General features: G+C 42.1%; 2 protein-coding genes across 8 annotated transcripts in view; both read right to left on the reverse strand.

The window, feature by feature from the left end:
- Positions 1–24: 24 nt before the first annotated feature.
- On the reverse strand, positions 25–5,091 carry LOC139351654 (RNA-binding protein 4.1-like). Of its 4 annotated transcripts, XM_070993638.1 has the most exons (4): positions 5,004–5,085; positions 2,292–2,721; positions 1,181–1,941; positions 25–971 (listed from the first exon to the last, which is right to left on the reverse strand). In XM_070993638.1, exons 2-3 carry the CDS (start codon positions 2,701–2,703, stop codon positions 1,196–1,198), a joined length of 1,158 nt encoding a protein of 385 aa, XP_070849739.1. In that variant the 5' UTR covers positions 2,704–2,721; positions 5,004–5,085; the 3' UTR covers positions 25–971; positions 1,181–1,195. The 4 variants fall into 4 exon arrangements, with proteins under 4 accessions (XP_070849739.1, XP_070849742.1, XP_070849740.1 ...); XM_070993641.1 differs by lacking the exon at positions 1,181–1,941 and having other exon boundaries at positions 5,004–5,091; XM_070993639.1 differs by lacking the exon at positions 25–971 and having other exon boundaries at positions 1,077–1,941; positions 5,004–5,078.
- A 9,566-nt stretch (positions 5,092–14,657) lies between these two features.
- The window catches only part of map4k2 (mitogen-activated protein kinase kinase kinase kinase 2), a 31,569-nt gene continuing 18,559 nt past the window's right edge, over positions 14,658–27,667 (reverse strand). The window contains exons 14-32 of one of the 4 annotated variants that reach the window (XM_070993301.1): positions 26,662–26,720; positions 26,512–26,564; positions 24,848–24,886; positions 24,366–24,399; positions 22,802–22,958; positions 22,544–22,719; positions 22,302–22,343; positions 21,786–21,870; positions 21,535–21,614; positions 19,643–19,703; positions 19,431–19,554; positions 18,859–18,917; positions 18,673–18,776; positions 17,721–17,898; positions 17,561–17,629; positions 17,377–17,463; positions 17,228–17,298; positions 17,056–17,111; positions 14,658–16,807 (exon numbers count right to left, since the gene is read on the reverse strand). In XM_070993301.1, the coding sequence (XP_070849402.1) occupies positions 16,720–16,807; positions 17,056–17,111; positions 17,228–17,298; positions 17,377–17,463; positions 17,561–17,629; positions 17,721–17,898; positions 18,673–18,776; positions 18,859–18,917; positions 19,431–19,554; positions 19,643–19,703; positions 21,535–21,614; positions 21,786–21,870; positions 22,302–22,343; positions 22,544–22,719; positions 22,802–22,958; positions 24,366–24,399; positions 24,848–24,886; positions 26,512–26,564; positions 26,662–26,720 (1,622 nt within the window). In that variant the 3' untranslated portion in view covers positions 14,658–16,719. The remainder of the gene's footprint in view (positions 16,808–17,055; positions 17,112–17,227; positions 17,299–17,376; positions 17,464–17,560; positions 17,630–17,720; positions 17,899–18,672; positions 18,777–18,858; positions 18,918–19,430; positions 19,555–19,642; positions 19,704–21,534; positions 21,615–21,785; positions 21,871–22,301; positions 22,344–22,543; positions 22,720–22,801; positions 22,959–24,365; positions 24,400–24,847; positions 24,887–26,511; positions 26,565–26,661; positions 26,721–27,667) is intronic. The other 3 variants (XM_070993302.1, XM_070993304.1, XM_070993303.1) reach the window with 3 other exon arrangements.

The raw sequence follows: 27,667 nt of genomic DNA on the forward strand, positions 1-27,667 counted from the left end.
ATTGTCAGTGGGAAGAAAACACACTCCAAGTGCTTCTTAGTTGCATGTCGGCAAACATTCATGTTCTGGTGTCTCAACAATTCTTTCAAGAGTTTTGACCTCGGCTCAGCAGACACCTCACTGAGTGTTAGAAAATGTAGCAATTTTACATTTTGTAGACAAACATTGAAAAAAATGGAGGCTGGAATGTTTGAGATAATGTCTTCTCTTAAAATCTAACTCAGTGTGATTCTGTATCCCAACTGAACAGGTTAGTCTGTTGCATGGATATGGATTCTCTGAATCACTGAGTCCATTCATGTGCTACAAGGGGCATAAATGAAGCAATTCTGCAGTGAAAACTAATGGCTTTAGCTGGAAAAACACATACCTAATGAGTCATGGAACTCAACAGCATGTTGTTGGGACACCAATGATGATCATTTTTGGAAAAACATCATTTATCTTTATCCACATCCATACTGCTGACTCAGATGTCATTTGTGTCTTGGACCAACAGAAAGTCTTCTACACTTCAAGCAATTGATACAGTGTGTATGAACCTTCATCCCACTCAAAAAAGGAAAATAAATGTTCATATATAGGTTAAACAAAAGCATGTCTTCTAAATGACATAAACAGAAGCCAAACAAATAACATCTGCTGAATTGAAAAATTTGCATCGTGTGAGGAAGAAACACAAGTAAGAAAAATAGACACAGCTAAAAGTGAGCAAATTACTGTTTCAGAAGTGTCAAACAGTGCTGTTTGCTAATCATCCTTATTGAAAGCAGATTATGTGGATGTAACTGAAAGGATGATTCCTTTGCAGGCAACTGGCCACTCAGGTGTCTGGAAGATGTCAACACAACGTCCAGTTTTAATTTCAACATCTCTTATGCTTTGCTTTGCAGCACATCACGCAGACTGATGGAATCACGTAGTTTGAGGAAACGAAGGCAAACAGCAAGTCCTGCAGTTCACAAACAGACCTAGAAAGAGAGCAAAGCATTCCCTTTAAGAAACAGGGTTTAATCCTCTGTTATCTTGCAGCACAGCCTCAAAGGATTAAGTACCTTAAAAAATCCAAGTTACAATGGATTTCCAGATTCCAATGCCCACTGACCGGTAACGTTTTACAGTGAAATGTCCGTCTGTTTAGACATAAAGTAAGTCATATTTTGTTTTCTATGTTGCTCACCTTGGCACCACGGCTTTAGTAAGGCGCATAGCGTGACGCGTAATTATCCTTGGGTCGTGGAGCAGTGTAGGCGCTCCTTGTGGCTGAAACCGGTGACAGCCGTGTTCGCTCATAGGCGTAGCCGGCCGGGGTGACTGGCACTCGTCTGATCGGGCTGCGGTCTCGAACATAGTATGCGGCTGCTGTGGTGGCTGATGAAGGTGAAGGCAGTGGCCGGCGGTCAAATGGATCTATACTGGAGGAGAGCTTTGAGAGGGTGGGAGGGGGAGGTGGGGGAGGGGGGAGATAGGAGATTCGACGATCTTCGAAGTAGCTTGAGCCAAAAGGGCGAGCTCTGTACTTCTCATAATAATCAACACTGCTATAGAGACGTTCACTATCGTAAGATGATGACCTCTCAGCGTAGGAACCTGCTGCTCTGCTGGCGTATCTATCCCCCGGCTCAGAGCCATAGCCACTGAGCCTACGAGGGGGAGGCGGTATCCCACCTACGTAACTAGCCCGACTATACGCAGAGCCACCCATGTAATCAGCTGGAGCTGAGGCCATCCCGTAGCCGCCCCTGCCATAACTTGGGGGACCGCGTGGGGGGGCTCGGCCGCTGCGACCTCTTGCGCCGTCACCGTGGCTACCGTTCCGACTGACTGGACAATCTTTCGACCAGTGACCATGTTTCCCACAGACATAGCAGCCGGTATGATCTCCCATTCCTGGGGCAGTGCGAAGCCGACTGGTGGACAGCTGTACGCTCATCAGCTTGCCTTGTAAGGAGAGAGAAGAAACGCATGAGACCGTGGGGTTCTGACGCCAAATGGCTCTTACCGACTATAAAACACGTTAAATGCATTTGACCGGCAATCAATGAGCGAAGCGAAGGACTTGCCGTGCCAGGTGCAGGTGATTATATGCCAGTGCCTATTCACCACTGGTCTTATAAGAGACACTGCTAAGCTTACAAGTGAATACTCTGAGTCCACCTGGTCAATAAATGTGGAAAAACATCGGCTAGTGGATTTTACTTATCACGAGAGCTCAACGGCGACAAAACAGACTCCAAATTCACATCTATAGACAGCAAAGACAACTAGCTCTATCCTGCCCAAGAGTTCACCTTTGAAGGCTGTGTTGTCCATCTTATCAATGGCATCCATGGCATCCTCCATTCGCTCCATGTGAACAAAGGCGTAGTCCTTCACTATGTCACACTCCACCACCGTGCCAAACTCTGCAAACTTGGACCGTAGAACATCACTGGTGACCCCTTCACCGAGATTGCTGACATGCAGCTTGGTAGTCGATTTGGGCCTCCCCTTGCTCATCTCCACATTCATTCGCCAGTCGTGTAGCTGGTGCTGGTGGAGGTTTTGAATGGCCTCCTCTGCTTCAGACATGTTGTCCATGTGTACAAAACCAAAGTTTTTCACAATGTCACACTCCGAGACTTTGCCATACTTCTCGAATAGTTCTCGCAGCTCCTCAGCTGTGGTATTGCTGGCAAGGTTGCCAATAAAAATCTTTACCATGGTGAGGTGCTGTGTATCCTAGAAGATTTAGAAAAATATGTCAATTACTCAGTATAACCACAACCAATATTTAATGATTACTTCAAAGAAATGGGAAATACACCCAACTGCCAGTTTACCTTGAACTAAAACTAATGAATTCTAAAGCAACAGCGACTGCAATAAATCCTCCCTTCATGAACTATAATGCCTGTCGAAACTGTTAACTTGATAACTTGGAGGCTGTCTTTTGAGGGCCGGCGAATTTGTAATGTGTTAAACTAAGGAGTGTTTCTTATACTTTGTCTCATTCACATCAATGAGAGAGGGCAAAAGTTTAATCTTAAGGACTTCAGCTGTTTAATCAATGTCTCTAGAACAGTTTCATCTGAACATTACAAGTTGGTGAAGGTTTTTTACAACCGTTGTTTTTTATTAAAAAGGAAACCTTTTAAGTTACTTCGTGTGTGAGAATGAGACTAAATGTCATTCAGCTACTGCTGTTCAGTGTGTCTGATACATGTCATATGGTGGACTGGTTTTCGCTTACAAGTACAATGTCTTGTAGTAGAATAGAATACAAAACTTTATCAAATTATTATTCATTGACAAGTTATGCATATAATTTCAGTAGTGAATGTCCACAACCAAAAATCCCTACTAAAGTGCTGAAAAAGTTAGTGTATGGAAAGGTCAAAGGTAGGTTAAATGGGCAGACTCTAGTGATGGGTCGTACCGTACGGACGATTCGGAGCGCGTGTCAAGAAATCCCGGAAGTGTTTAGTGAAGCGCGTATCGATGCTTGTGTCGTTTAGGGCGAATGATGTCACTGATGACGTTCGAAGCCTCGCTGGTTCAGGAACTGGTTCGAGTATCGGCACGATTTATATACCGCAATGGATCCGCTCACGCTTCATGGGTTAGTGTTGGCGATTTGTTGGTTTGTGTGTGACAGAGAGGTGCATTTTGGTGGAGCCTGTGAGAAAGAGAAAGTTTTCTGCCTTGTGAGAGCATTTTGATCTGATGTCTCCCAATAAAAAAAGTACACTTTCAGTAACATTATTACACATGTTTTGTGTTTGTTATGCAATGTACTATGTTTTGCTGAGGCATTCTTGTGCTTTGGATGAAAATAATTAGGGGAATGTGGCATATTTTGTTTCTGAATAAAAATTAATGAAGTCCTTAAGTAGCACAGTCAAATCCACTGCCCTCTTCACGTTCACAAGCACGTCCACCACCCCTTACTTTGTTAAAACACTGCAACAGTTTGAAAACAATTGTTCCCCTGTCATTATGAGTTATTCAAACGTTGACAAAATTATTGACGTTAACATTTGACAAGAAATATTAGATTCCATTGTATTGTCATGATACATATCCATAATACACTAATCAATCTAACAACAATCTAAATTTTATCTATATGAATGAATACATAAACAATACATGAAATGCACTTATTATTAATTGATTTATTTTACTTGGTAGTCAATCCCATGGCTGCACTGTTGCAGGACAGTCTTGAGTGCATTGAAAATTGATAAAATAACAATTACCTATACATTCCGAAGCGTCGGCACAGGATCACCTATCACTACCTATAATATATTTGGGTGTTTAACAGTCTTTGACCAGCAGAGGGAGGGGTTTTTGTGCACATCAAGCCTCGAGAAATTAACCTTTTTGTAAACCATTTGGCTGGAAGGCTTCAAGGCTTCAAGAAGCTTCATCTCGCCATCACTAGCGGACTCCCGCAGCTGCTGTTTGGCAGGGCTGTAAACTACTCAAACCGCAAGCACACCGAGCAGCTTTATGCTAACTGCTGTGTGTTTACATAGGCGCACTGCATTGTTGACTAGCTCTGCAAATTCACGCTGACATATAATATGAATTTAACATTACTTGCTTAAGTGTAGTTTGTCAGGTAATAGTTGTTACATGTCAAACATTAGCCTAGCGTCAGTTAACAAGTTGTGCTAGCTAGTCAGCTTGCTAACTCTAACGTTACTATTTTTTGAGTATGACATTACTTACAGACTAACTAGCTTGACTAGGTCGTTATTTATAAAAATCAGTAAATAGTGTACGGTGCGCAATGCTTCCATGTTCGTCCATACTTCAGTGTGATGGGGTTGTAATGTTTAGCTAATGAGGCTAACACATTAGATGCTGAACACTTAGTAGCTAACGTTCGCTCGCTAACTCAGTCCACGTCCTCTCAGAGAACATCCCCAACAACACTACAATGACAGTTACGTATCACCAACTTCCCTGAATGTATTTCGCCTCACGTTTTAACTTTAAAACCTCTAACCCACCTTTGAAAGGACGTAGGCCTCGACATTAATGAATGAAAAGTGAAATGGCGTGCTGCTATGTTTTCTTCCCGTTCGCTTTTTGCAGATTGTAATCAATAGCTTTGATGATGTATACCGCCACCTACTGTTCCGGAGTATGCAGAAATTGCGTTTACGCTACAAACTAACACGCAGACAAACAAGATAAATAAATTACTTAATTAACCAATAAAATCAATATGGACTCGGCCAGATCACGTTCAGCAAACTAGTATCTTTCAAAAGTAACAGCTTTTTTGGCTTCATTTCTCCTCCAGTTGTCCAAAGTGTTCCCTGTAGGTTCCATTCTTTACCAGTCTTTCGATTCCTTCGGAGGAGTAGTTATTTCTCTTCCCCTAATGTCGCCACATCACCCACAAGGCAACCCTGCTGAACACTTTACTACAGACGCAAAGAACAACTAGAAGAAAGAGCGTTGGAAGGACCATCTTACAATTGCACATGTGTACAATTGTACCTGACATGAGTCCACTGGCTGCTAACCTCACTATCTGCTCTATGGTCGTCATGCACAGCAACTGCATCCCCCAGGGGATGAGCAGAGTGCTGGAGGCTGCTGGCTAAGAATACAGTTTTTTTAAAACCCATTGGGCAAAGGAGACATACATGACATATACACTACTCACAAAAGTTAGGGACATTTGGCTTTTGGGTGAAATTTATGGAAAATGTAAGTCCACACTACAGTGATATTATATCATGAAAGTAGGGCATTTAAGTAGAAGCATGCAGTGATTTCCTCATCTCGAACAATTCATTGGAACAAAAGCCAATAACAGTTGTGGGTATACCACAACAAAAAATGTCAGTGTCTCAATAACTTGTCATGTGCCCTTGAGCATCAATTACAGCTTGACAACGACGTCTCATGCTGTTCATGAGTCGACTTATTGTCTGCTGAGGCATGGCATCCCACTCTTGAAGGGCGGCCCTCAGGTCATTGAGGTTCTGGGGTACAGAGTTTCGAGTATATACACAGTGACTCAGCTGATCCCATAGGTCTTCTATGGGATTCAGGTCTGGAGAAAGTGCAGGCCACTCCATGTGAGGTACCCCACTCTCCAGCAGCCATTCCCTAATGATGCAACCTCGGTGAGCTGGAGCATTGTCGTCCATGAAGATGAAATTAGGCCTGTATTGTTCATGCAGGGGCACTCTTCCAGTCTCTCTGTATCTCTGTTGCAACCTGCTGATGACACTCTGACACTCTAAGCTCAGTGGACACTTCCCTCTGAGAACTTCCTGTTTGAAGCCTCGCAGGTACTGTTGATCAGTTGTTAGGTGTTGTGTTGGTCTCTTGATGTCAAAATGTGGACAGCATGATGAAGAGGACTGTTTAAATACCAATTCTAATTGAGCCAGGAACTTTACTGGTCGATTCATGGATCAAACAGCTGTTCTGAATTTTGCCATTCAGCTCCTTGTTTGAGAACAGCAAGTTGTGCAAAAAGTACTGAAACATTGAACAGTTGAACACGTGCATTCAAAAGTTTAGAGAAGGTCAAATTAAGTTCACCTGTAAAGGTTATAGTGCATTTTAGGTTCATCCTGAAATTTTTCCAGAAAGCCAAATATCTCTAACCTTTTGTGAGTACTGTATGTCTCAAATAAGATGAAACATATATGAAAGGACGAGACCTTCATCTGCAACTGACAACTTTTTGCTCAGATTTTTACTGGTATGGATCCGTTCCTTGCGATGGGAATTGGCTCAAGTCACCTTATATTTCCACCTTTTTCCTCTTGATATGGCTGTGTCTGTATCCACTTTGTATGTCATGACTGTTGCATGACTATTTCACTAACATACAAATGTCCATTTTCAGTCCAATTAAGAGCCAAGCTCCACCATTCCCAGGCATCCCTGAGAGGTATGGGATCACAGGTCCTATCAGCGAGGATCTGCCCACAGAGGCTGACTTGATCCAATCCAGAAAACTGATCCACAGTCTGAGGTCACATGGGTCACAAGGTCAAAGACATATGAGTTAACCAGAGAAGCGCTTCATTATATATTGTATTATTCATCAGACAAGTCAAAGGTCATTTTTCTCTACAGTGCAAGTGACTGATCTTGGTGTCTTTAGGGCATTAAGAAGGCATTTGTCCCAGTCATCAGACTCTCCTTTGATGGGATTGAGGTCATTTGGAACATTCATGGCGAGTTTTTGGAGCATCTCGATGAACGCTGTGTCAGGAGTCTCGATGTAAGCATCAGATTAAAGAACACAGCTGCTCACAAACCCTGCAGTATTAGTACCTGACAGCTGTACTCAGGAGGAATGTTTCTGTGGTGTATGACAGTGTACCATTCTGAGTGGCTACAGAGGTACAGACGAGATCCTCCGTCTGGTGCCCAACACTCACACCTTCAGGCCGGCTTTGTGAGCGCAACACACACAACTAGTTAAGCTTCAGTGAATAACTAAAGAGACTGTGGAAGATTATTTTGAACTTGTCCTTTTACACCATAATTACACATTTACATAAATGGCTCCCCGCATTTGCCTTCATTCCAAACAATACTATATGTCGCTGACTGCATCAGAAATTAGTTTGCTATCTACTGCGCTATATTTACTGCCCATAATGTGATGAGAGTTTCCTTACTTTAAGTGTCCAATGTTTGCACTATATTGTGCCCTCAAAAACTCACACGGTGTGATGAAACATTAGTGTCCATAGCAGGTATCCTACTTTTAGCTAAAAACCACATAACACAGCACTTTTAATAGATGTAAACTATAGTTAAGTGAACACTACAACTGTCACTGGTGCACAATGCTAACTTCTGTCTGACTGTGTTTAACATGTGGGGAATAGTGAAGAGTATCTAAGGGAGTCATTTCAGATGCCACCATTGTCCTTTTTGGCTCATGTGTTTCAGTGTCTCATGTTGCCATGGATATATTGTTTGTCTTGTCTACATTTGCTACCAAACAACCACAGCCCAACCATCAATTTGCAGAACTAAACAGTGCACAGGTTTACTCAGCTGTATAGATAGGTGTCTAAAAAGACACTTGTTCAGGTGTCAGTGTGGACTGCTATGGCAAAATGTAACTTACTGTATCCAACGTGAAATGAAACTGATGACTGAGAAGTTTAGGACAGCTGTTGACTGTCTTGTAGGTCTCCTGTATGAAAGGCGTATATCTTTGTGAGACAGAGCCGTGCATTTGTGTTATTATCATATCTGCTTTTTGAGTGCCTGAAAGCCTGAAGCCTTTTTCCAATGATTTCACCGTTTCTCCAATGAAGACAGAGCTTTATCTTTGATGATTCTTCAATGAGGATGTGCATGGATTTGGTTGTAAGAAGGAAACCCTGTGAAAATGCTGATTCCTGTACCCTATTTGATCAAAAACAAATGACTGGGTTCACATGCTGTGACATCATTCTGTATCTTCTGTGTCAAGGCATTACATTCTGCTGCAAGCATCTTCAACCATGAAGCAGCATCATGAGTACACAGAGCAAAGAAAATGAGATGCCAAGCTGAAGTGAAACTGGGATGAATGGAGACAATTTTGTGGACAGTCTCATCTTTGGCTGCTTCTTATTACTGCCTGGGGTTCTGTTTGAAGGAGAAAACTGTCTTAATATTCGATTTCCACCTACAGTCGTGCCTTCCTCCTCTTGAATATTGTGTTTTGTTCTCATCCTCAGGGTCGGTCTGGTGGAATCAAATCAGACTCCTGGTGGGAAATGTGAAAAGAAACAGACACATTTCTCTGGCCCACATCAACCTACAGTCCTTCCCTGGACGCCTTTCACAGTCATGACAAGTAAGGACCCGTGATTTTATGCTTCATTATAAATCATACTTTTATTCTGAGCTGTTGCAGTCTATGGCCTGGCAAAGCTCTTCAGGGTCTATCAGGAGGGGATGGCTGTGTCTGTAAAATGCACCAGGAGGGCAAATCTGAGGTGGCAGATGCCAAATGGAAGGCAGAAAAGGGTTTTCAACCCAACACTGAAGCCTTTGGACAGAGCCTGGCTTGCTGTGTGTTCCCCTAGTTTCAAGTCTTTGTGCTAAGATAAGATAATGGGCTGCTGATGCTAGCTTCATATTTATCACACACACACACACACACACACACACACACACACACACACACACACACACACACACACACACACACACACACACACACACACACACACCCAAGAGTGGAATCACTCATCTCATCACAGAAGTGATTGTATTTGGCCCCAAAAATGAAAGGTCAAAGGTCAGTGCTCAACTTAACTCCATGTCACTGACAACAACAGATAAAGCCAGAAATCTTGGTGTAATTATTGATTCGGACCTGAATTTTAACAACCATTTAAAGCTGATTACCAAATCAGCCTACTACCACCTGAAGAATATAACCAGAATCAAGGGTTGTCTGTCCAAAGAAGACATGGAAAAACTTGTTCATGCATTCATTTTCAGTAGGTTGGACTATTGCAATAGAGTCTTTACTGGCCTAAACAAAAAATCAATTAGGCAACTACAGCTGATCCAAAATGCTGCTGCACGAGTCCTTACAAACACCAGAAAAATGGACCATATCACACCAGTCCTCAGATCACTACATTGGCTTCCTGTGAGTCAAAGAATAGACTTTAAAATCTTACTGTTGGTGCAAAGCATGCAAAGCATTAAATGGTCTAAGATCAAAATATATTCTAGATTTATTAACTCCATATGAAGTATCCAGACCTCTCAGGTCATCAGGGACAGGTCTATTGTGTGTTCCCAGAATCAGAACCAAACAAAGTGAAGCAGCTTTCAGTTATTTTGCTCCTCACCTGTGGAACATTCTCCCTGCACACCTGAGGTCTGCACCAACTGTCAGCTCATTTAAATCAGGGTTGAAAACATTATTATTTGCTACAGCTTTTACTTAAAGTAAATATATCTGCTCAATGATTTTAATCATTCTAAATGCTAAATTATTGTCTTTTACTGTTTTTAATTTTCCTTTAATTGTATTTTATTTTTATTTTTCTATTCTCTTCTAATCTCTTTCTTTCTTTCTTTCTTTCTTTCTTTCTTTCTTTCTTTCTTTCTTTCTTTCTTTCTTTCTTTCTTTGATTTGTATGATTTTAATGTATTTTTATGCTTCTGTAAAGCACTTTGAATTGCCTAGTGTATGAATTGTGCCATACAAATAAATTTGCCTTGCCTTGCCTTGCTTTCATGTAAGCAAATAAGCAGATCTTGTATCCTATTTCTTTAACTTGCTAAGTTCTTCTGGTAAGATGGAAATGAAAATGCAGTGCATCAATCAAACTCTTGCTGAAATTGTTACAATAGAATAACACTGTCCTTCTTCTGGGCAGGAATCAGTGTCTGTGATAAACTGCTCCTCTGCTCTAGCTTCACCCTCCCTGATTCCACCTGCCACAACAAGTTCAGCCCATTCTCAAATTTCACCAAAAAAAAAGTTTAAAATCATCGAGGGAACAACTCCAGGGACAAGAGGCACCAGCTCTGAACAGTTGTCCCAGTCAAGTGTCAGCCAAGAGAGTCAAACTCGACCTGGTCTGTTAAACTGCCTTCCAACGCTTCCTGTGAAGTTGACATACACAATCAAAGTTAAAGTGGTAACCTCACTGCCTGATCCATCCATATTCATGGAAGTCCTGTTAGAGGTTAGACTGATGAAGCTGGATGATTGTCACATCTTTTCACCACAAGAGGGCAGTAAAGCCTTTCTGCTGGCCTCTTCCTCAACTGTAAGACTACACTGAAACAGTTCAAAGATGAGCAGGAGCAGCTTTACCTTCAGTCATCTTTTTAGAAAAGGTCTTTATGGTGTTTATAATCCACATGTTTAAAAAAAAAATGTAAATGTAGTCATTGTAATCCGTGTATAGTGTCATTTTTCTGCTCTGTACACACATCTGTATTGCACGTCTGTCCGTCCTGGGAGAGGGAAATTCAATTCAGCTGTTGATGATTCAACAACACAGATGTAATGTTGTAATGCCACCACAATATTCCAGGTGATACTCACTGAATAACTTTAAGAGACTTCATTTCGGCAAGAAAGCATGAAAACACTGTAAAAAGACCAACAGCTGACAACAGCTGATCAAGGTAAACAACTGCTTTTCCCCTGTTAATCTTGTGTGGAAGCTTGATTAGTCCCTTGCCTGCAGTCTGGACGTCTGTGAGTCTCAGTCTTGCTAATAAGAATTAGCTACTGTATTCTATGATCTGGCAGCAAGCTGGTCCCTAAACAGTGATTATTGACCAATGTGACAGAAAGCAGCCTTAAAGGAGACTTTGTTTCTGTTTTAGGATGACAAAATAAAGCTTCACATTAGGATACAGTAAGTTTATGGTATCAGCGACAAAAATCTCCATCAAATATCTTCAACTCTACTAACAGTTCTGTCAGTTTGATACGTCTGCTCTACAGCACCACCTGCCAAAGGTGTCTGACCGATGCAGATCTTCCAAACTAACCAAAGCCCATCAACATAGTAAAAACGCTGACGATACCCAGCTGTGCATCACCACCACTGCCATCACTCCTGTCACTCATTCCACCCTCACCAACTGCCTCACCGACATCAAAACCTGGATGAACCACAACTTCCTCAAACTCAACTGCAATAAAACTAAAATCATCATCTTCGGCCCTAAATCCACCCTTCCCTCCTCCCAGAGTTTCTCACTGTGCATTGATGGACACTCTGCCACTCCCCCCCCCGGTCTGAAACCTAGGCATTATCCTGGACCCCACACTCTCTTACAAGTCACACATAAACCACCTCACCAAAACATCCTTCTTCCACCTCTGCAACAACGCACGCCTTCGCCCCAGCCTCTCCTCCTCAGCCGCTGAAACACTCATCCACGCCTTCATCACCTCCAGACTCGACTACTGCAATAGCATCCTCTATGGCCTCCCCTCCACTGTTCTTCAAAAACTGCAACATGTCCAAAACTCGGCTGCCCGATTACTCAGACACAGAGAACACATCACTCCCACCCTCCGTCAACTTCACTGGCTTCCCATAAAACAATGCATCAAATTCAAAATCCTCCTCATCACCTACAAAGCCCTTAACAACCTTGATCTCCTCCATCGTCACTCCCCCAGTTGCCGCCTCCGCTCTGCTGACGGCAACCTCCTTACCCCCATCATCAGGACCAAATACCGCACCCTGGGGGACAGAGCCTTCGCCATCGCTGTCCCTGCCCTCTGGAACTCCCTGCCGCTGGCCATCCAGAACTCTGACTCACTCCCTTCATTCAAAAAACAGCTTAAACCTCATCTTTTCAGGACTGCCTACAATTTCATTTTTCCGCTGTCGTCTTTCCATCCTCTCTCTCTTAATGTTTTGTCTGTTGTCTACTGCGATAGTGATGTGTTTTGTTTGATGTTTAATGTCGTTGTCTAAATGTTTTTCTTATATTGTAAAGTAGCTTTGAGTATTTAGAAAAGCGGTATATAAAACTGAAGAATTATTATTATTATTATTATTATTATTATTATTATTATTATTATTATTATTATTATTATTATTATTATTGTTATAAAAACACAGCCTGCCGAAAGAATGAAATATCACAGCAAATCAAACTACATCCTTTAAGAAACCTAAATGAATGTTACTGTGGTATGTAGCTATGAATGTAGCTGTGGTCTGCTACAAAACTCAGACATTTTTAATGTTACATAATAACTTTGAGTCAATATCTTTCATATCGCTCCTCCAACATGGCAGTTTGGCCTGATGTTCAGATGGAAATGTTCTCTAAGTGCTTGTCAAGACTTTAAATTCCATCCATCCATCCATTTTCTATGCCACTTATCCCTTTTGGGGTCGCGGGGGGGCCGGAGCCTATCTCGGCTGTCAACGGGCGAGAGGCGGGGTACACCCTGGACCGGTCGCCAGCCGATCGCAGGGCACAAACACACAACCATTCACACTCACACCTAGGGGCAATTTAGAGTCACCAATCAACCTAATGAGCATGTTTTTGGTCTGTGGGAGGAAGCCGGAGTACCCGGAGAGAACCCACGCATGCACGGGAAGAACATGCAAACTTCACACAGAAAGGCCCGACCCGGGAATCGAACCTTCTTGCTGTGAGGCACGCGCACTACCTGCTGCGCCACCGTGCAGCCCAGACTTTAAATTGAGTTATGTTAATGATCCAACAAGTGACCTGGTCTTGATTGACGGGTGTAAATCACTTGTTGTTTTCTTTGTGGAGAAAATCATCCCATGTGTCCTGTAACTGTAAACATGCAGTAATCCTGTGGCACTGGTACCTCTTCAGTGACAGCAGCTACAGTCTCTGAGGATCTGCATGAGCCCACTGGAAGAGGGACTGGAAGTCAATGTCACATTGTGCGGCTGGATTTAGTATCATTTAAGGGCTCTTTCCCCACAGTCACTACACAACGTTGGTTTAGAATAAAGAGATGATGGAACAGATGCACACTGAGTGAAACCCAAAGTCAAAGTCCTGATCTGTGATGGATCCTCAGGCCTGTTTGATGTGTAGGAGCTGCTCAAATCTGGACTCATCTCAAAAACTCTGCTCTGGGTTTGACAAAGTTATCCATATAACTGCATATAACTGTTATACATATAACTTCCCGGTGGAGAAGCTGTTTGAAAGCATTTTAGCTCATACAAATATTGTGATGCCTGCAATGGACTCAGTATCTAAGAAGCTTCATGTTAGCCTAACACCACTGAGGGCAAACGGACCATGTTCCATAACGTCGAGTGAAAGTGTTCCAGCTTCTCTGACGCGGTCTTGAAGTGGTCTGCTGCTTAAAGGTGAGTAGTGTATTCAGTGGACTGCTGTGGTGCTGGAGCTTCAGTTGGTTGACGTCCACTCTCAGGAGCACCACAGTTCTGCCCTGACATCCAAAACAACTCAGGAATATTCGGTATAATATTGTCAAACAGCACCAATATTCAGTCTGTCATGTTATCTTTAGCTTAGCACAGCACACTGGAGCTACTTCTGTAGTGTTGAGTGAAACATCACATGCTCTTCATCTTGTCCTGTCTTCAGCCGTCCTTCTGATCTGGTTGGGAGGGAGGTTTTTCTTCTTTCTTGTCCAGGAAACTCTGGATTTCCTGCAGGAATGCTGAGTGTGGACCTGCCAGGTTGTCTTCCTTCTCCACCCAGAGAGCAAAATCTTTTGGTTGGGGTAACATTTAGTGACATTCCTACAATATGTTCCCTTAATATTAAAATGGTAAGTTTTCTAACATAAAAACCAATGTTATTTTCACGTTCCCAGAAAGTTCTGCGAAGTTTGGCTGAATCAGCCTCATGTTAGAAACATCCTTTGCTTTAGGGAAAATAAAAAGTTTGTACTTGGTCATGGAAAGTTTTCTCCATCTTTAGCTCCACCCTGTTAACATTAAAAAGCAGTATCTGAATCAGCATTAATACGTGCAGGTCACCCATGCCATGTGCACTGATGCCCCCATAACATCACGGATGCTGGCTTTTAAACTGTGCGCTGATAACAAGCTGCAGGGTCCCTCTCCTCTTTAGCCTGGACGACACAGCATCCATGGTTTCCAAGCCTGAGCTACTGCAACAGACTCATGTGGAAGATTACTAAATCTGCTTCAGTGTCAAAGGAAATGAAAATCTTTATTTCACATATTACAACCCTCCACATTGTAAGAGCATACTGTATTGTTATATACATGAAATTTATACACAGTAAGAATAAAATCATCATAAAAAACAAATAGCCATATGCATATTACGTCTTCAAGTATCTGTCAGGGAAAGGTGAGTGTTACTTATACATGTCCCTTTCCATAAATACCATAAATATGAATACACACAAAACTAATGTAGTGGAATCTGCACGTTCATCAAACAAGCTGAAGCACAATTGAACTGCATTCAGTTACGATGGCACCACATGTAATCAAATGTTCATTTCCTATGTGTGAGTTAAATTAATAATAAAGAAGATGGGGGGAAGAGGGGGAAACTGGTTAAAGTCGTTTGGATAACTGACAGCAACAGAGGGACTGTTTCTATTCTCAGCTCTGTCGACATGGTGGCACAGAATGTGTGGCAACGCAGTCTCTCACACTGAAATGTGATTTTCACATGGTCTTGGCTAAATATACATTTGGATACACACACTTTTTGTGACATTCAAGCTGACAGTCTAAATATATTGTTTCATAAGGAACAGCACAGAGATTTCAGTTTTCTGAGCGGCCTTCAGCTTGTCAAGAGTTCCTTCCATCTGTGCTCCCATTAACACCTCGTCAGTTGTTGGTGAGCGTAAAACAACATCCAGTTTCCCAGTAAAAGCCTCATTCCAACTGAAACTGTTGACATTTCACTGACAGATTTTCAGAAAATGGTAAAAGAAGCTTTATCTGATTTATTATTGTTGATGTTGACCTTTTGTATTCTGTCATTATATGAACCCTTGCTGCATCATAAATTAGTGGGATGACAAAGATTGCCATGAGTCTTATATGAGAAATGTAAAAGTGCTGAAAGCTGAAGGGAACCTGAAAATAGTGTTAGGTTCAGATTTACACCCCAACTTTCACCATTTCTTCAAAGTTTTTTCAAGGATGGACCAGGGGGACACAAAGAGGTTGGGATTATGCGATCCACTATCAACTATGAATTTACTACAGCTGATGTCCTCTTTTCACCCCAGCGGTGAATGTCTGACGTTAGAGCAAACATTCCTTTACTCAATGCACCAGATGGGTGGAATGAGCCAAAAGGCTTCCGCTGTAGGGTGAGGAATAACCCTCAGCTGAAATCATTTAGTGCTCCTTTGGTTGGTGATATATGCCATGTTCAGGATGGACGGTAGAGATGGGAGATGATTAAAAAAAAAAGTCCTAGTGCTCGATGGGATGGGTGCTGGATCAAAGAAATATCTGGCAGAGGAGGAGAGGTCTGAGGCTGGATGATAATGTGCACTGACAACAGCACTGCGTCCATTCGATTTGGGTTTAATTACCTGAATAATTACTATTAATTACTTGAATGCCAAACTTCGGCTTCCATATCATTAAGTGCAAACATGGATATATTCAGAGGAGGAGTTTCTCAGGATTGCGGTGCCATGATGTGAGTGAATTACTGTGTGGAGAAACCGGTGTCAGCAGCCTCTATGGCTGAGCGGTGAAGACAACGTCCAACTGCCTAAAACTTCAGCTTCTTCATGCGCTGGTTCCAGAAACTGACAAAGATGGTGGCAAACAATAAAGGCTTCAAAACATCAGTTCAGAAAATGACGTGTGCTGTCATGATGTTGTGTCCATGTTGTCCTACGGTCTACAGCCCACAGTGACAGCAGCTGATCTACGGCATCTCAGTCAGAGGGAGTGGAGCTGTCTTTCCTGCTGAGGATTTGGCCACTAAGATGAATTCTTTACATGAAAATCTTGCCTTTGGCAGCTTTAATTAGCAAACCCAAGAGTTAGAAACATGTTTAGCATGTTGACATGCCTGTCTTATGTATGTACTATATGTTGCCCAACAACTTTACAGCTTTAGCCTGGACAAGCATCTGAATCAAATACTGACATGTGTCATTCACAGCAGAGAGTGTGTCATCAGCTGGTGCTGCTGTCTGCTGCAGCTTCAGTCCAGGGACATATCATTTCCACTGCAGGGTCATAGACACTGACCCATTGTCTCTTAGTAGCTGCTTTCATGTCCAGTCAAGATGTACAGGTTGCTCAGTGCTGAGGGGTCCTCTGTTGGTGTGCTCTGAAGAATGATGTCCCTGTAAAAAGAAAAGAAGAAAAGAGGCTAAACATGTCACAGCTCATCCAGGGTGCATGAATCAAACACAATCAAAGAAATGCTCAGTTTTTCAAGACAGACTGTGTACATTTCTTTGCAGATTGACCTTTTTGATGCTTTGACAGTATTTATATTGCACCTACTATATAGCATGTTATAATAAGCAGCACTGCTGCTCCTATTTCACCAGTGAACGATACTGATATTGTCATATGAGTGTTAACATACCTGTTTGTTCCCAAAACTCTGAATACTCGAGTCTCGTCTGTAATTTCTTGAGTTACCTGCAGATAAAGGTGAAATTCACCTTTTTATACACACGCTGCAAATACGACTTTGACCAAATGACAAACAATGATCAGCTCAGTCCCAGTGTGACATAAATCTTGCACTTAATCACCTCATTTGAATGAAAACTCTTCCCTTTAAGGCCATGCTTCCAGAAAGCCAGCACACTGTCCTGTAAGCAGACTGTGAGAACATGTCGTGTCACTCAACTGTCGGCAGGAACATCAAGTCTCATTCACTGTTTTTCAAGATTGTCTCTACCTAGAGTTTCAATGGGGAAGTCAAAGACCATCTCAGCAGCCAGTTCTTTCGATGGAAGCCCTTGGAGGTTCACAATCTTAACAGTTTCTGTCCAACGAGCAGCAAGAGTGAGACCGCACATTATGACTCAGTATGAAAGATGGCTGGAGGATTCTGAACGTGTGTTGAGATGCAACTGACTTACTTTCCAAAGCAATGAGAACAGTGTCTCTGTCCAGCTGGGTTACCTGTGCTGCCCTGAGTGCTCCGCTATCTGCAGACACAAATACAGAGGGGAGGATTTGGTTGAGGGTTTAAGCAGATCTCTTAAACAGGCAGAGGAGAAGCACAGCAGTCCATCCTACCTGGTGCTGAAATCGGGGTGCTGTTCAGCTCTATAATATCAAACTTGAGCTGTTGGCTGATTGGGCGTTTCTCATTACTGCAGTCTCTTACTCCAACACACAGCTGAGGAAACTCATCTGTCACCAACACCAGCAGCTCAAACACTGGCAGAGAGTCTGGCAGCCTAATCGCTATGTGCTGCAAGTCAAACAGATGGCAACACAAAGAGGAAGAGTCAGGTTACATGATGCTACGGTTACATGATACAGGTTACATGTTACAAAGTTACAAAGTCATGTCAGAGTGTGTGTGACCTGTCAGGACAAGTATTCAATGTTTCACCAGGAATATGCAGGACTGACAAAAAATAAGTAAACCTGACCTGACCTGGGTGTCTTATGAAGTTGGCTCAGTAAAGCAGAGCTTATTGTAAAAGGTCTGACCTGAATGAGCATAACAAACTCACCAGGATCATGCCATTCCATAAAGCTAAATCAGAGCTGATGTGTGAAGTCAAGTCTGGTTTGAAACTGCTCGTTATAGACAGTCCTGAGACATCAAACACATCAATGTCACAATCAAGAAAACTGAGGTCCGGAGAAAAAAACTGTGATGTTTGCAGCACATGTGAACATATAACAAGCCATTAAACAGCCATTTAAACAGGTTCTTTACTAACTTCATTTTAACTGTAGTTCATTTGAAACACCTGTCATGTTGACTGTGCAGATACTCTGAAGTCAAACTGACTCCTGTTCACTGTGTCACAGTGAGGAACTGTTGGGAGAGGACGGTGTGCGTGAACTAACTGAATCTTCCTTTGTTATGTGTAGCCTGATTTAATGAAGTTAGCCTGGCTAAAAATATACTACACATTACATATTACCATAGCTGTCAAGACAAACCACTGGAAAAGCACAAAGCATTGGATTTCATTGAAGACCATTTAAAGTGCAACATTTCTATACAAACCTTTAGATGCATGAACTTCTGCAGAGGCTCATACCACAACAGTAGAACCAGGCCAGTTGGAACTGCCCCACATAGAAACGTACTGTCTGTGTACGGGTTTCTTGCTGAGAGACAGAAGAAAGGTGCAGAGTCTGTTATTACAGAATAAACATACAAAGCCTGCAGAGTAAATTGTGCATCACTTACCTACACTACATCTCCTACAACCTTTAGTGTCAGGAATCTTCACAGAGATGGCGAACTTTCTGAGGATTGAGAGAGAATACACATCAAACAACACAGCCGTCGCTCACAGGACCAGTGTGTCGGATTTAGTGACATCTAGTGGTGAGGCTGCAGATTGTAAAGCATGTAAGTGAACCTATGGTGGATGCGAAACTCAAAACAAAAAATGCAAAAGGCATTCTCTAGATCCAGTGTTTTGTTTGTCTGTTCTGGGCTACTGTAGAAACATGGTGACACAACATGGTGGACTCTGTGGAGGAGGACCTCATTCCAAGGTCACAGAAACATGATTCTTATTTTCAGGTGATTAGACACGAATGAAAACACAGTTATAAGTATCACATATAATATTAGATATTCCGCTAATAGATGCGTCTAAATCTCACACACTGGTCATTTAAAGCCAAGGTGTAAAATGTCTAACTCTGGTGCCACCCAGTGGTAAAATCAAGAATGACACTGTTATTATCAGCAGGCCTACAGCTCTGCCAGTCCTCCAGTATGTTTACAGGCTAAATCATGTCCAGCCCGACCTGGGGTTGATCCTCTCGGTGAAGCGGTTGGTGCTGAGCGACAGACTGCCGTGTTTCTTCTGCAGATGTCCTCTCTGTTCAAACAGAGCCGTCAGACTGTGGGAGTAAAGCTGGGAAGACTTCCCTGCAAGATGAAGACTTTGTTGAAGCAACAGAAAATATGCAGCACTATTTGGTCTCTGAAAAAACTGACATTTGACGAGATTTGTTACCTGACACAGACATCAGCACATTGTTCATAACATACAACCATGTACATCGCTGAGGGAGCAGCTGTGCGAGGAAAGAAAAGATGATCAACATCAGCGATTCCTTTGAGTTCATATTGACCATGTGCTGCAATGTGATACACGATAGACATCTGCACCTCAACTGCTGCTGAAATATCAGGTAATCACAACACAACACCAGTTTGGGTGTTTTTACTACAGATGAAGAATTTTATGATCTTAATAGGCTGAGACAGATGCTTGACCTTGTGGCTCTTTGAAAACAATTCATAACACCGCATCCAGGAGGAGTTCTGATCAGAGACCTGAACCACCTCAACTGGTTCCTTCCACTTGTTTTTCACTGAAATCATTCCAACCAGCAGGATACCATGGCCCCATCCAAGCGACTTCCCATTCAGCTACAAACCAACCCACTGCACAATGGGAGTCACAGTTTTATCACGGCAGCAGAACTATATCATCAACAAAACGCAGAGATGTGATCAAAAGAGGTCACTGAACTGGGCACTCCTTGGTGAGGGTTGCAGCGGTACACTGGTTTCAAAGTTCATTGTAACTAATAATAATAACAACTGTTATGGGCGTTATGTGTTTGATCCCATTTAACTCATTCATTCATAAGTATCTCCAGCTCAGCAGCGTGGGAACTGTGACGTCATCAGTGATTCCCTTTTGCGGCAGCTCCTGATTTGGAGATGCCTCCCGACCGTCCCGGACCTGTCCCCTCGCTGAGTGCACTGACCAATCCCGTGGTTCCACCTGGTCTCTCCTCCCTCCATTCATAGCGCCCTCTCCAATCCGGGAACTAGCGCACATTATAAATAGAGTGTGCCGTCGCCGCCCAGCGCGGCTGTGATTCTCATTCAACAGTTCGCCTCGTTGTGCCTCTTCGAAAGACTATTAATATTGCTATTGCTCGTAAGTCCGGTGTAGATCCAGGTTTGTGTTTAGGTCAACTAGTCAGTTCGGTTTGGTTAATTGCACTGAGGCACTAGGTTTGGGGAGCTGCGCTATAGTTAGTTTATTGAGTTTCTCACACATCACCGTGCACCACACCACAGGTAACTTTTCTGTTAGCACGTTAGGTTTATGGGTGGCTGTTCCCCTGTGTTTTTGTCGAGGTTAGAAACAGTGTAGACAGATCAATTTCTTCTTTAATTTTTCTTTGTATGGTAGTTTTGGGGTGGATTTGGGGATAGGCGTAGGTGGATTTTGTTTGTTTTATGATTTGCCGCCACCCGCCGCCCTCTCCCTTTGTTATTCCTTGCTTGTGTTTTTTGTGGGTTGATTCACTAAACAATAAACAGCATTTTGCTCTTTAACATCACGGCAAAGTGTTGCTTCCCTTTATCCCTAGCCTTTTCTATCAGAGGGTCGTAACACAACAATAATTGTGTAGTATAATATACTGTGAAACCTTGGAATTTTCCATACGGTTGTCATACTGTTGCAACCATAACCATGGTAGAGCCCATCATCCACCTAGAACACGCTTGATTTACTTTCAGAATGTGACCAGTTCTCATTTCAGAGATACAAGGACCAGGTGGCTTGTAGCAACTACCCCATCAATCCCAATATGTCCACAGTATTTCCCCAACAAGACTCCCTGAGGCCTCAGGGAGTCATTCTACATGACTCCTCCTGAATCTGAGGTTCCACAATGAGCCAGAGTCTCCTTTCTGATCTTTAGTCTTAAGGTGGTACTCAGTATACATATGAACCGCCTTTTGCTCCAGTATGGTGTCTAATGAATAGAACCACTCAGGTTAGGATCAGTCAATCTTTGCCTCTCAATCACTCCCTCTAGGTTTGGTCATAAGTAACATTTTCAACAGAACAGTCAATATATAGATGCATCCTTTGCTTACCTTCTCTAGTGTATCTTCATGAAGTTCATTAAGGTTCAGTATGTAGATACCCTCCTCTGCCCCAAGAATAAGATACTGATCTAAGTAGGAAACACGTTGGAAAAAAGAGGATATAATATGAATGTGCATTGACATTGTTGTTACTTGTACCATTGTTGAGATATCGAGCACAGCTGACTTAACACTGTGTTAAGCAAAAACTACATCCATTAAGCTGAGTAAGAGACATTATACGTAGATTGTAGTCTTACCTCTTGTCTTGGGTAAAATCCAGGTGACAGCACAGTGGATTTTAAGAGGACAACCGTTGAAGACTTTGGAGAAGCAGGCTCCCATCTACAAAACCAGTACAGCAGCTGACTCACTAATGATTTGCACTGGCTATAGTGACCCCTCAATTTTGGAGTAATATCCTTTCTAACAAATACAGCATGAATGGTTATTAGAATAATAAGTTGCACTAGGCTACTGTGCGCATAAGTCACTCCAAATACCAACAAGCAGTAACTAAGTGCTCAGGTTTCCAAAGACACCAAATATAGAGGTTGAAATTTGTATTTGTTTTTGCATAAACAGAAGCATGGAGCATCCGAAAACATGATCATTTGATGGAATGGTGCAGCTATAAAAAACATCAGCTTGATTTCTACTAGTTCCTAGTGCAGCTTGTATCATGCCATGCAAGGAAGCCTATCTTGTTAGTCACCATGGTATTCCCACTGGTCAGCTTTTATTGTAGGTCACATGCTGTTAGATTTCACACTTACATGGACTTGAGGGGTAGGAGGGAGTCCATGACAATCAGCCCTCTAGAAATGTCAAAGGTTACACATAACAAAACATAGGGGATGATAAAAACTGTACATGAGATCCATTACAAATCAACATCTTGCTTGGTTGCATGATTTGTCCTCTTACCGACAGACATTTATTCATTAGGAAGTTATTCGGTTAGCAAATCACACAAGCTTCTACTGATATGAGAGACAGATGTTTGGCTTGAACTCACAGAGTCCTCAGTCTTTTTCCTCAGTGTACTCCATTCAGGTGACAGCGGTGTCTCTCTCTTTGGAGAGGAGACAGAGGTAACCTTCCTCTTCTCTGCTATTACAGCATCCCCCACAGGCAGACATGGGTCACTGCAGCGCTGTCTGATGTCCTGTGTGGCTGAGCACCTGGGCAACACTTGACAAAAACAGGAGACACAGTGAGAGGAAGTGATTTTTGCCTCACACTTCAGACCTCAGGCTTGGCTGATGTGTTGTACCTGTTGTGGAGGTGGAGTCAGCAGTAATGGCAGTGTCAGGGCCCAGAGTACAGCTTGGTCTTAGGGTCAGGTCTCTGTCCTCGACGTTGGGAGCTAAAGAGCTGAAGGCTGGCAGGGAGGCTGTAGATGGGCTGAACAAACCACTCTTCCTACCTCCCTGAAAAAACACCAGCAAACACATAACTCATAACTCCTACTACAAACATTCACAGTTTCCAGAGTAGGAATCTGGATTACTTCAGTGAACCTCTGTCTTTTGACCAGAAATGCATCAAATTTAATAATTCTGTTTCACTTCAAATCATCAAATGATCCCTCTAAATCTAATTACCATCAGCCCCAGAGATGCAACACACCTTGCTTACATGCTACACTTCACACTAACATGAAAAATATCAGCATGTCACATGAACTTGTTAAAATGCGAACAAGCTAAAATTTTGTTGATTTCAAGAGAAAAACCTTTAAATATAAAAATATTTCCATTTTAATTCTAGTAAATATAAATATAAACTGTAAAAGATGGAAATTAAAATGTAATGTTGCTCAAAATATTACAGAAAGATTTGTGTCATCTTTAACTTTCGGACTTCGTTTGGTTTTTCAATAGTTTATTTAGTTTAAGAAGTCAGAGAGTTTTCTCAAATCATAACAGAACACTTCATCCTTCAGTTTACCAGAAAAGTTGGTGATAAATGGTTTTCACACGACAGGAAGGGTATGAAAATGCAATATTTTTCTCTCAGATGTACTGGCATAGAAGGTAAAGTTGCAAAAAATGTAAATTCTCATTAAAGTACAAGGACCTCAAATTTGTACTTAAGTGGTGGAATGTAACTACATTTACCCAAGTCCTGCTACATGGTAGGTGATCTGCAGCCTTTGCAGCCCATTAAAAAAACATATAGCACATGACACACCATCCATGGTGATTTCTAGTAGGGACCTTTGCTGCATGTCACTCTGTCTCCAGGTTTCCTGTCTTTCTTTAACATCAGCTCTCACATAAAGGCAAAAATGCAAAAACAACAACAACAAAAAAACAACTAAAATAACACATACATTACATTGTGTAAAGAAACCATCACACAATGAATCATTTAAACAAACAAACAAACCAAAATCTACTCTGTGCTACTGAAACCAATATGTGTTCAGTTGTTTAGTCTCCAATAACTAAGTGCATTATTCAAGGGTACTTCCATGAGACATAGAAAAAAATAGAATTTAATATCAGTGGACATCTGATCAGAAGAGAGAGTATGAAGAGAACCTGAAAGGGTTCAGGTTAAAGGAACATCAGAGAAGCTCTGAAAAGGTATTGTTATCTTACAGAACTGATGAACAGGTTACAAACACCTGTTTTGAGTTTCCTTTGCCTTTAATGTTTTATTGTTTAATTTCTAGGCAAAATAAATCTCTTCTTCTGTTCTGTACAGTCTTCATGCTGACATTCTTAAGTATAACTAATGCTTGTTTTCCAGGTGTATCGTATTCAAACCTTGGACAGAGCCAGTACACAGTATGCAATTCATCCGTTCATGGTTGCATGGTTATCACTCACATCAGTAGATGGTGCCCTCCTAATGGTTAAACTCCTGAAAGACAAGGGAGCAACAGCGTCCTGATCAGGCTTCAAAATATCAAAATCAAGTCATCTGATGAGATCCAAATCAAGTACCATGACAACAAGCTGGACAACAAAGGCAGATGCTGAAGATGCTGAGGGCAGAGTAACAGCAGCACATGAATGAACACCTCGAGGCAACACCACAAAAAAAAGCAGACAAAAAGCCCAAAAAGCTGAAAACCAGTGGGTTTGTGCTGAGCAGTATCCACATCCAGTTTGTGAAGAAGTACAGCAGGACTTTGGGGTCTGGGATGAGTGGAGAGGGAACACAAACCCACTGATTTCATCAAAGATTTTTGGCATTAGTTGATATTCACGTCATAAAAAAATCATCACAAGCAGTTTATTTCAGGTGAATTGAAGAGGGATGGGGACACTGCTGTTAGGAGAGGCTGGAGTTGATGGACGTGGCCTACCTCAGCTGCAGAGCTTGCTCCACACATTCCAACAGGCTCCTGCAACAGGAAGACCTGGTGTTTATCTGACTACGGGCCTGAATGGCCCATAACAATGAGAGGGAAGGAACCAGAGGGGGACTCCTGTCGGCTTCTGAGGCCCAACAGTTCTGATATTTGAACTGAGGCTCAGATATTTAGGGCCAATTTAAAGCTTCATTCCAGTTTATTGTATCTTATTCTCTCAGTTCTGGCCATCATTGCTATCAAATATGATAACACTGTACTCACCAAGTTAACTGCTAACTAGGGTCGTAGGAAGGAGTTTAGGATACCATGCTCATGAGTCATGCAGGCAGTAATAATAAAGACTAACAGGTAGGCTTAGGGTTTGACTTGCATGTCTATTTCCTGACCAGTTTCTTCAAACGTCCCAGAACTCACTGGAGGGACTGCATATCTCATCTGGCCTGTGAACACCTCAGACCCAGATGAGGAGCAGGAGAGGGGCGTCTGGAGGACGATGTTTAACCTGATGAAGCTGTGATCTCATCCCAGATAAGAGGAGGAAAATGGATGGATGGATGTCACAGTGTTCCCAGATCGCATAGATTACTTTGGTGAGTACAATGTTAATATTATTGATCAAAACTACAAAGATAGTTGTAATTTGTGCTACGACTATTACTGCTAACCTAATCCTGCTACCATGACTTTTCTTTCCATTGCTATTCATACACCTCCTGTTCGGAATATCAGGAATACTGCTATTACTACTCCTACTGTTTTCAATAAGTACAATTACTACATACTAATCAGCCAATTAAACCAGTCTAACTAAAGAGGGTCCAAGTCAGTCAAAAACACCTCATTCTTTTAAACACTGAGGATTAAAACCCCATTCTCTCATTAATCACAACACATTCTCTCTGATTCTGTTATAGCGTCCAATAGTTGCCCCAAATCAATACAGTTAATTTGACACTTTTGATGTTGTGGCCACATGTAGAATTGCAGATCACATAACTCTCACTTACCCAAAAGGAGATTTTATAGTCATACCAGCACAGACAAAATACAGTTTTCTTATTGTTGCGAACACCAAATAATTTAACAACTTTATTTTATTTTTAATTAGTTTACTGATTTCTCCTGATCAAACATGGAAGCTTGAATAACTTTTTTGGCATGTGTGACTAGTGAGCAGTTTTACTTGAAATGAATGGGGTTCTATAGATCAAAGTAAACTGTACTACTTAAAAGAGTACTACAGTAGTATTACTCTTTTAAGTAGTACAGTTCATCATTTCATTTCATGCATTCTTCTTCTCTAATGCAGCAGTGCTCCTCAACACCTGCAAGCACATGCTGATGAGTAAAATCAGTCCCATGTACCTCATCTATGCTCGGTTTACTGTTGGGGATTTAGACATCAACACATTTCACAAGCAGGGAGGAAATCTTTGGATTTGGGGGCACTACTGGACACTGTTAAAAAAATAACTGATCATGTACTGTTGATGGAAGAGAGGAATTTGGGAAGTTTTTCCACTGCTGTCCTCAGGTTAATGACTAAATACTTGAAGGGAGGCCTCCTGTACAGCAGTGACATCTCCACAAAAGAAAAACCCTAATATTCCCAATACAGAATGTAGGTAGAAGAGTGAAGACGAAAACAGTCTTACGGTGAGTTGTCTTCATCTCCAGAAAGACTCCAGTCATCGTCATAAGAGCCCTGCTGAAGGGGGAACCAGAACAGAGCCTTTGCTTACATTCATGTATGTCATCAGTGTACAGAACTGTCACCAAGATATTTTGAAGAAAAAGTGCATTACCAAATCAGGATATGGCTCTGTGACCTTCCTCAGCGGAGGCCCAAACTTCACTTGGTCAACTGCAAAGAGAACATGAGAAGGATGAGTGAGTGTGGTGGAGGATTCACAGTTTAATCAGGCAGCACAGAGCAGGCCAACGTGCTCCCACTCAATCCAGGCCTGGCGCTCACACTATTGACGAGCACTCACTGTCAAGTGCATTGATTAACCTAAGTTGGAGCTGGACACCGGATGCACTCTGCAACCACACATCACCTATCAAGTCTGTAATGAGCGAGCACGATGTTACACTGGTGTGCAGCTGAATCCATACAGCAGCTGAGCACGACACGGCAACGGTGCAGTGACAACACACGGTGACATTTCTAATGTCAACAGCTGTTTTTGGAGCATTCCGCATCTTTCCCAGTCTTTTGTTGCTCCTGTCCCCACTGGTTTGAAATGTGTTGCTGCATCAAATTCAGAATAAGCAGATATTCACAAAAATCAATGAAGCTGATGAGGCAGTGCATTAAATATACTGTACTGTTTTCAATTGTTCGGATTGGACACAGATCATGGCTGTAATGTTACACTTTTTGGTGGTAGCTTTGAAGTGCCTCTATTCATAGCATTCAATCACTTATTCAACACATTAAATAACAATCACGGCAACTTTATGCAGAAAATGACTGAGCGTGCAGGGCTGAGAAAGTCGTTTAGGCGTCTCGCTCAGACTCACTTTCGAGTCTTCATGTAACCGCTTCATGTTGCAACACATCACACGTGCCTTTGAGGAGAGACGGGGCAGGCTTTTCACACCGCCTGCGAGTGTCACTCTCGGTTGACAGTTTGACTTTGAAGCTGAGGATGGGGAAACAAGCTGTCCTGTCTCTGCTCAGCTAGTTAGATTTAACTTGTATTTTTTAAGTGTATAACTTGATATGAGAAGTCTCTGAAGTTATTTTCTTTGCCTTTTGAAATTTAAACTCTGAGGAGTTTAGACAGCTGACAGCAAAATGTCTTC

This window comes from Chaetodon trifascialis, chromosome 23 (assembly GCF_039877785.1).
Source record: "Chaetodon trifascialis isolate fChaTrf1 chromosome 23, fChaTrf1.hap1, whole genome shotgun sequence".
Taxonomy (NCBI): domain Eukaryota; kingdom Metazoa; phylum Chordata; class Actinopteri; order Chaetodontiformes; family Chaetodontidae; genus Chaetodon; species Chaetodon trifascialis.

Coding starts and splice junctions, on each gene's coding strand:
- LOC139351654 (XM_070993638.1), bottom strand. CDS start 2,703: ATGGTAAAGATTTTTATTGGCAACCTTGCCAGCAATACCACAGCTGAG. Junction 1,942..2,291: donor GGACAACACAGCCTTCAAAG/GTGAACTCTTGG, acceptor TCTCCTTACAAG/GCAAGCTGATGAGCGTACAG.